The 10,000-nt window shown below is 37.1% G+C and overlaps 1 protein-coding gene across 1 annotated transcript in view; it reads right to left on the bottom strand.

Moving 5' to 3' along the window:
* Positions 1-652: 652 nt before the first annotated feature.
* LOC123498815 (neuralized-like protein 4) overlaps positions 653-10,000 on the bottom strand; it is a 127,262-nt gene continuing 117,914 nt past the window's right edge. The window contains exons 25-27 of the mRNA XM_045246245.1: positions 9,053-9,211; positions 6,841-6,967; positions 653-4,674 (exon numbers count right to left, since the gene is read on the bottom strand). Of these exons, the coding sequence (XP_045102180.1) occupies positions 4,464-4,674; positions 6,841-6,967; positions 9,053-9,211 (497 nt within the window). The 3' untranslated portion in view covers positions 653-4,463. The remainder of the gene's footprint in view (positions 4,675-6,840; positions 6,968-9,052; positions 9,212-10,000) is intronic.

Here is a 10,000-nt window from a genome sequence, read left to right as displayed (position 1 = left end):
GGGACTCCTTGCTTGCCTCAATATTTTCTCCCTCCTACAACTTGAACTCTTTCAAGAGGGAGATTCCAAGACACTAAAAAAAAAAAAAAAAAAAAAAAAAGGCAGGAGGGAATGAAAATATTATTTTCTTCCATCATTTCATAACATCTTTACCTGTCTTGCGTGAACTACCTAGTCATCTGTACTTACTAAGTTTTTTGATATAACAGTGAAATGAATTCATATAAGATATTAGTCTATCAGTGCAGTGCTCTTCATATTCAGTCCACCATTGAGAAGTCTAGAGTTTGATTCCTAATCAGGACACTTGGACTTGTCACAACAAAGGATAAAATACAAATGGATGTAAGTGATGGAAGCTGAATATAAATAGATGAGAAGGAGTTTTCTCTATAGTGTGTGTGTGTGTGTGTGTGTGTGTGTATTTACCTAGTTGTAGTTTACAGGGCCTGTGTGTGTGTGTGTGGCCGTCTACTGGTTACCACGGCTGTCTGCTGGTCACCCCAGCCAGCCTTCCCCATTACAGAGCGAGCTCAGAGCTCATAGACCGATCTTCGGGTAGGACTGAGACCTCAACACTGGGAAAGCAAGGCCACAACCCCTCGAGTTACATCCCGTACCTATTTACTGCTAGGTGAACAGGGGCTACACATTAAGAGGCTTGCCCATTTGCCTTACCGCTTCCTGGGACTCGAACCCAAACCCTCTCAGTTGTGAGCCCAGCGTGCTAACCACTACACTACACGGTGTGTGTGTGCATGTGTATTTCTATGAAGATTTAATGTATTGTCATAAATGGATGGTAGATCAAATATTCAATGCAAAAAAAAAAAAAAAAAAAATAAATAAATAAATAAATAAATAAATAAATAAATAAATAAAAAAATAAAAAAATAAATACAAACAATAAATGAATAAATAGACTTACGAATATACAACAGTTGCTGGAAATCACCACAGTGTGCATTTACATGCCAGGTTATCCTGTCCAAACCAATGCCTTAGCTGGCTGTGTTCCTGGAGACATAGTGACTAGCTGAGTCATTAGCATCATTCACCATACCAACATACTCTTTCACCATCTTTACTAATCTTGTTTTCAATGCAAATAACAATAATTAGTGTATATTCATATGCAACAAAATTAATCAGTGTCTAGTTAACTATGTGCATTCTCATTTTATCTTGCCTTCCTTTTTTAAAGATACTGCTTCTATCACAAAAATTTATATATCTTCCTCCCTGAAATCTTTCTCTCCAGAGACTGGCAATCACTAAAGCCAGTCATATTTTTCTCGATATACAGATTATGTGTGTATATATTGATCATAAATATTCTGTTCTACTTTACCAAATAACTTATTGGCCTTGCCTGTCAGTTTTACATGATTACACAATAAATTCATAATTTGCTCATTTTCATCTATTTTCACAACATGCTTAAACCATTCTAAGTAATATCTAATTATCACCAGTAGATATGCATAACAAGAAGACACTGTCACTTGACTTGATGTCACAATCATGATGGCAGCGAACACAAAAGCTACAGTGGAAAACCATGTTATCAGAGTCACACACTGATGAACACACATCCCTTACTTGTTGCAGAGTTTGCAAATTCACAAATATATATGCAAATGAAAAAAACAGTAAACACAGGTGGTCCTTTCTCAATGCTGCCTGAGAAGCTGACTTGGCACGTGAACACAAGATTTAGACAAGTTGTTATGTTCTGGTATTCTGTTGTGAAAAGTTAAAATTAAAAATAAATTGCACATATATAGTTTAGATTAATTTACATTCATCACTTGTAAGCAGACAAAGATAGGAATAAAGAACTGCAGTCATGGAAGCAGCAAGCATAACATATGATATGGGGTTTAGTGTGTGATGTTACTAATCTGTCCTAACATTCTGTAAGTCTGAAAGCTTATATGCAAGTCATCCATTGACCTGAATTGCACTTTTTTTTTAAAGTGTGGCTCTAATATCACGATAACCCTGCAAGTTTTTCTTGAAGCTACACTTAAACTATCATTGCTGTGGATGACTCAGTTGGCAGCACACGTTTTATTCATGAGCAATGCACTGAAACTGTTACATCATTACTGTATAATAATTCAGTAAAACTTTGCCTAAAAAGTTATTTTCCTTATGAAAGAACACACTTTTTCTTAGAAAATGTACATGAGGTGATTGTTAAAGAGAAAACCTATTGCACTTCATTACCATCAACAAAGCTTTGTTAAATTTCTATCATACCAGAACCACGTCCCTCAATCTGCGAGTAATTCTCAGTTTCATATACTATTTCTTACCAATTACAATCTGATCCAGAATTTTCCCTACCTCATTTAAAAATACAGTACATTGTTTTCCATTCTGTGAAAAGAAAATAATAAACTGCTTCATGATTTGCATTGAAGCAAAGCTGTGCAGCCTTGACAACATGGCAGAGGCTACATTTAATACCTTTCAATATTCACTGTCATCCAGTATTAAACTCCTCTAATCCACTGAGTACTGTAGCACTGAACACTGTGACACTCTCAAGGAATTATAGTCCATCCACATTAACTTTGTGGATATTCTCATAGTCAGATATGTGATGAATCCATCTAGTTAACCCAAATGGACTGTAGTATAACATGCATTATTTGCACTTTTTAAAGCTGATGTGTCTGGCAACAAAAACAGACTGAGTATACTTGATAAATTCTTATCAAACATGAGTCCTTAAGAGACACATGATAATTCTGTTGTCATGAATCATTTACATGTCCCTTAAGCTAGTACACTGAAAGTTTCATATAATTACTGGCATTACCTAAAAGCTGCACTCACTTCCCTCACAAAGCCAGTACTTTCATTGCAGACCATGCACAAAACATTACTTATATAAATTGTTAAACATGTTGCCTCACCAATATCCTCTTCCTCCTATACAAGAAAGAAATCTATAAAGTTTAACTAACCAAGTTTTCCTGCCATTACGTGAGCACACAACACTCTTACTGCCTGCTGGCCCTGACTGAGCCATGACTAAAGAGCATAAAAATAAAAAAAAGGAACACAAACTGTGTTCAGACTAGTACACATACACACTAGCTTACATACAAGATCACTTTACACATGTATGCTGATGTCTAAATTCCTGATTCTTACAGCCCTCATCCACTAATCATGTCTACACTCCTTGTAGTGTTTTATTTAATAGCAACTTAACAGTGAAGTGTTTGAACTTTTTTCCCAGAAATTCATCCTGTAAAAAATTGCTCCTTACACTTGCTTTCAGATATTACTAGTACTCAATAGAAAATCTACTGGTTACTTATATATTTGCATAGTAATGAAGCATTATTTTTTTGATACTATTGGAAATTATTAAATTTTTACTCCATCAAAAATTCACAGGTACTATTTACTGTAGCTGTACCTACTTGCACACTAAACACACTGACATTCTGTGACAGAAATAATGACTTAAGAAAGCACATTTTCCGTTATTTACTTTCCTGCACAACTACTGCATGGAATGTTTAAGTGCTTTCCTCAGCAGGGCCGGAGCGCTTGCCACCCAGGACGGGGCCCATAATTGGGATCGTCTTTCAAACAAGACAAAGGCCAGTGTAGTAACTTTCATATGTTGTTTCTAACACATCTTGTCTTTTATCATAAGTAGTTTCAAAGAATTCCAAATCTTTGAATGGTTCAAGAATCAATGAAGTGTGTAGGCTTATGAAAATACTCAGAAAACCATTAATGAGGCAATGAAACTGTGATCACTTTTGTGTCATAATTTTACAAGCTCATCCAGAAATTAATTACCCTGTAAAGACACAGTGCATACCTCTACATTACATTTTGTCATTGTTAGACATTCTGCATAACTTTATCAACTAGTTTGCCTCATGATAAGCTCACCATTCACTGTGAGTTGCATAAACTACTACTTCTCATTCCCTCTTGTCTATGCACAAGATCACAGCTTCCCTGACCTTACAATAAATAACTTCTATGGAAAATTTCAAGTATAAAACTATTGTGATAATTGAAATTTTAAGCTGGATTTGTGATCAACTCTCAAGTGATTCCAATTCCAGTTATTCTCAGGACTACTATACAACACTAATTAGAGAAGGCTGTGGCTGGATTTGCAGAGGTGCATCTTTGTGTTAGTGCTGCAAACAAAACCTTCAGTACCCAGTGGCCTAACACTGCCTGTGTGGGCCTCCTGGTGGCTGGTCCGGCCCTGTCGTCCAGCCTGTACTTGTACTATATTATGCATACATATCTTACATATTATTTGACTGGATTCACACAACGGGACCTTTACAAATTGCAGAACAATGTACATATCAGTATTTTACTTGGAGGGAAGCAGTAATATAAAGTTTCTTAAGAAAAAGAAACTAATGTGAATTTAAAAATAGCCATTCTCACAATTTGACTTGAGCACCTCACTTTTCCTCCAAACTTACAAGCAGTGCCAACAGTTGTGTAGCACCGCGTTCCTTTGTCACCCATTCAATGGTGTCCGGATGGAGGTGAGTGTCAGGTGTGGGTGTCCATGGTACTGATGGAGAGCCAACTTTATAGGAGCCTGGCTTGACAGCCACCTGCAGAACCACTCGCACCTGCACTCTCTTCCTGGTGCATGGGTCCACAAATCTGTCAGGCAAGTCCAATGCTGTACACACAACATTCATAAGCAGCATCCTATCTCTTCAATTGCTAAGACATTGTTGTTGTACCTATGTTACCAAGACAGCCTCCTTTTCTTCCTTTCTTGATGAGAAGTCAAATTCTTTGTTTTAAAAACCACTAACACATGAAGAATAAAAAGATCGGGGCAAATCAAACAAAATTAAATCTGTCAAGTAAGATATTAAGACTATAGAAGTATCACAATAAACATGTGATTCATGTAATAGTTCGGTAGTGTATAACTTAACATGTATTGTTGAAGCAATAAAAAAAAAAAGTAAGGCCACTTGCTATGGAAAAAAAAAAGACCCAGTCACAACAAAATAAAAAAGAATGATCAGGGAATAACTGTCTTGAAGCCTCCCTTTTGAAGGAGTTCATGTCACAGGAAGGAGAAAATATAAAAGCAGGCAGAGAGTTCCTGAGTTATTAGAGAAAGGGATGAACAAATAAGAATACTGGTTACCTCTTGTGTTAGAAAAGTGGAAAGAATATAAGCAATAAATAGAAGAAAGTCTTGTGTAGTGAGGCTGCAAGAAGAGAGAAGCCAAGCAGTTAGAATAGCAGTTAGCATGGAAATAGGAGTAAAAGATAGCAAGAGATATAACATTGCAGTGATGAGAGAGATGGTAGACAATCAATTAGAGGAGTTGATAAAAAAAAAAAAAAAAAAAGTCAACCTGGCCTAAATGAGCAGTATGAGTGAAAGGCCCATACATGTAAGGTATACTCCACACATGGACACACAAATAAGGCCTGTACAGAGTTAGCAGTTATGTAGGGTGAGAGATGACTCATAAGAGCTGTTTTAGTTAGAGAAGAGATGAGAAGTTTCCACTTTAGAATATAAGTAAAGAATAAATTGTGAAACTTTTACCAAAATTCTTATAAGAAGATGATCAGAACTCAATAAGAAAAGCCAGATCGTCAGTAGAGCTGCCTCAAAGAACCCTTACTGGCAATCTGATATAAGGCAGTGAAAAATTAATATTTAGGAATCTTCATGTTGAGAATAGATTCATTTGCTTTAGGGAGAGGAAATTTAAGCAATATGATGGTAGTTTGAAGGATTAAAATGGTCACCCTTTTCAGGAACAGGCTGAATGTAGAAAAAAAAAGAAGCTAAATACTGATAAACAGGAAAGGTATGAGCACAGAGGCACATTTCTGACACCAAAAGGAAAGACTACATCAGGTCTACACAGCTTCTGAGGTTTAAGGCCCATGAGGGAATGGAAAACATTGTTGCAAAGGATATTAATGGGTCGCATTAAGTAATAGGAGGGAGGAGGACAGGAAAGACCAAACTCTGAATCATAAAAGGTATAATTTTTAGCAAACATCTGAGCAAAATGTTCAGCTTTTGAAACAGATGAGGTGGCAGTGGTGACATCAGGTTGACATAAAGAAGGAAAAGATGAAGAAGCAAAGTTACAAGATATTTTAAGCTAAGTGCCCAAAATCAGACACCTTGTTTCAATGAGGAAAAGAAGTTTAGTAAAAGAGAGGTGGTATCCTACAAAATGAACTAAGGCTACAGATATTGCAGAAATTAAGGAAGAAAAATTGAGGAAGGTATTAAGACACTTAGGGTCAGTACCAGAACAGTCTTATCTAAGGACAGTTGTGGTCCCTTCCCCAGATGAGGACTCTGAGAATGGTGTAAAAGCCATTATATCTAATCTAGAATTTAGAGTGAAGGGTGTGAATGTAATCATGTATGTACATGTAGTTTTGTGTGAAGGAGAGTTGTCTTTAGAGGGCAGGATGTGACTGCCCTCTTGTGTTGTGAGACAAATGGAAACATTCACTGAGGGTAATTACAGCTAGATTAACGTCAAGTTTACAGCACATTCTGGTCGGGAAGTACTTCAGACTCCACATGTAATCAGTTTCAGTATAAACTACTCTCTATTAATATAGCTTTAATTATCACAACCATTAGATCAAACTAAGGAAATATTATTATACTGTGATGAAAATACAGGGAGAATTGAATTGAAATATGCATAAAATTAATCGTACAGTAATATCTAAGTAAAATAAAGGGTATGATGTCTCCACCTTGCTCTGTCATGCATCACCTTCTCCACCAATGCTAAATGGATACAACTCAAGGCCAATACTTACAAGACAGGTGGAGTGAAGGGCTGAGCTGAAGCATAGGTGATGGTCGGGGAGAAGCAGAGCTGGGAGCCATCACTGTCGTCATCCTTGCTGCGGCGGCCAGCAAGGGTGGAGCTCACACCCAGCTCCCCTGCAAGCAAAAGTTATTAGTTGTTATCCATTTTCTTTACATTTTTATTGGCAAGATAAAATGAAGCTGCAGTGTAAAAGACAAATACTATTTTATCTCCATCAAGCATAGGATAAAATCTGAGATATCTTATGTGTTGTAAGTACACTTAACCCTCTGTTATCACCCCTTCTACTATCAAGTTTTACTGCTATTGCGCATACTTAAAAAACCTACACATATTTCTATATTGTGCATGAAATTACTGTTACTGCGCACCTGTCATTCAAAAACTTCCAAGTTATGATGTCATGTGATAGCTGAGTTTCTCTATATACCTTTAATGAGAAATAGTTCTTCACATATTTTCCCAATCTACCAATCCACCTTAGCTCCTAATCATCCACAATGAGGTACAGTATTTGATGGCATATAGATTGCATCTTTTTCCAGTACTTTTACCGACTCTAACTGCAAGCATCATTATTTTATTGGTGGTATTATTATCATTACCAGTATTATCACTTTAAAAATTAATTATCAGAACAATTAAAAGGCAATCTAACCTGTGAGGCTCTGATGCATGTTTATAAAATATCAGCTGATCACCACTCTGATTCAATGCCATCTAGCAGTGAGAAGTAACACCAAGTTCATAATCACCACAAAACACATCAACACCATCACCGTTATGGCAGCTGGAGGAAAAGATGAGCTACACAATCTCCTACAAACTACAAGTGGTAGATTATGACCATGGAACATGGCAATAGAACAGCAGCAAGGACTTTTGGGCTACCACCTACGGAAATATTGGTAAGTGTCTGGCGACAGCAAGAAGCAATTTATACATGTTGTTATTATGACTGCTCTTGTCATGTTGTTATTATGATTGCTCTTGTTATGTTGTTATTTTGATTCTTGAATATGTAAGTTTTTTATATTGTATTATTTCTTCATTTTCATACTATATGGTATAAAAACTGGGCAAAGTGACAAAAAAGTCAGCTTGGAGGTCATAGTGTAAATCTGAATTATTACCATAGGTTCTTCACTTCGGCTATCACAATTTCAGCTACCATGCAGTGATAGATGCACTAATTAGGTGCGATAGCGGATGGTTAAGCGTACAATAAACCAATCATTACATTACTGGGCTACTATATATCATGAACAAAAATACTTTATAGAAAGACTACTACAAAGCCATCCATCCATCCAAAAATACATATAGCAAGGCTGTCATCCTCAAAAAAGGGAATAACCAAAACTAGCCATATATCAACACCACTTTCTAAACCCTTGCCCCTGACAGAGAAGAGAAAGTACTCTTGCCTTAATTTAATGGGGATCAATTGCACACCTTACACAGTTCAGTCTGGAACAAAGTTCCTTCATAGTGAGTACTCTTACCAAGCATGGCCAACAGTGGCCACCATAGTACAGTGGAACCACACGCGCTTTGGTGGCTTTGGGATCCCCAAGTGCACAGGTTCGAATCTTGGAAAGGCTTACACTCAGGATAATGGTTCACTAACAGGTGGGCTTTCAAATAGGAGATAACCTACCCAAATACCTCCTCTAGCCATGAAAATCCTACATTGAAGTGGTGGCACATCAGGCCACAGGCACCAAACTACTTTGTGGGCCCATAATTATTCTCCACAGTGTCCACAGCTGTGTGAAGGTATCAAGATGTGACACCTCTTTTGGAAGTCACGGACCCATACCATTCCTCATACACACAAACTGCAATTCATTCATCAGGCATAATAATTTTTTCCCAATAAAGACCTCCGTCACATTATTTATCCATTACATTGCTGACCTCACAAGTTCACACAGTCTTACTGCCTTCTTCACCAGCCTATCATCCTTTATTCTCTTGATATCTACAAACCACCTCAGCACACATTGCTCTGCACATTCTGCCAAGTCTCTTGCAACACTAGTTCTCCTTCTCACCTCATTACTGGCTCTGTTCATCTGAGTTACTCCACACGTTAAAAAAAAAAAAAAATTGAATAAACACCACATAAATAAACAGCAAAAAGAGAAAAACACCCAATAACCGCTGCAATACAGGCCTACACTGCTGCCACTCACCCGGAAAGAGCAGCTCCCCTTTGTCCAGCATGCGCCGCACTGCCCCGGGCCGCGTGCCGTGGTAAGCCATGTGCCATGACTCATTGTTGTCCCCCACACCGCTCACTAGACTGAACCTACACCAACCAAACGGTTGTGCATAGTGCTTGGGTGGGTTCCCTGTGGAATTGTAAATACTGTATTATTGCCAAGCAAGATTTTCCCTTTTTATGAGGTGCTTAATTGCCATTATTGTTCTTATAATCACTAGTCACACTTACAAATAAAAATTACTCTATTATCAACTTAAAGATGAGCTCAATTAAGGAAAATAAAAATTACTCTATTATCAACTTAAAGATGACCTCAATTAAGGAAACTATTACCAATTACATTTCCTTAAAAAATTAAAATGGTAAATGATACAGCCTAAGAGGATGTAAAGAATAACCCTGACAGCCATCCAGATGCCTTTGTTTCCTAATTACATTTACAAAATTTACAAGCTCTTTACAAGACTGGCAACATCCTATCACACATATATATTGAGTCACGATACTATAGTCTTCATTGCGCAGCTCGCGAGCCACATGCGGCTCATGACAGCTTGATTGGCAGCGCTTCACCAAAGAAATATATAAATTAATTACATACTACCAAAATCATAATCTTGAAAAAAAAAATTATATACAAGTTTTGAACATAAAACAGTTAATATAAAACTTTGAAGCCATTTGTCTTGAAAGATATTTGAAAATTTCAATGGAAGATGACGCCATAGTTAGTAATGACATTCAAACAAATATCAGCTGCTACCATTCCTCCATATAGGAACAGTTACAATCATGTGAAAATTGTGAGTTTTCTTGGGTGTGGCTCTCAAAGTAAGAGTAGTCTACTAAAAGGCTCTTTTGTAAAAATTTGTGAATACCACAGCTATAGTCTGTTCAGGGTGGGACAGGTCACGTT

This window comes from Portunus trituberculatus, chromosome 48, assembly GCF_017591435.1.
Source record: "Portunus trituberculatus isolate SZX2019 chromosome 48, ASM1759143v1, whole genome shotgun sequence".
NCBI classification, from domain to species: Eukaryota; Metazoa; Arthropoda; class Malacostraca; order Decapoda; family Portunidae; genus Portunus; species Portunus trituberculatus.
The sequence above is the reverse complement of the archived record's forward strand: the minus strand, read 5'-3'. Positions and strand labels throughout refer to the sequence as shown.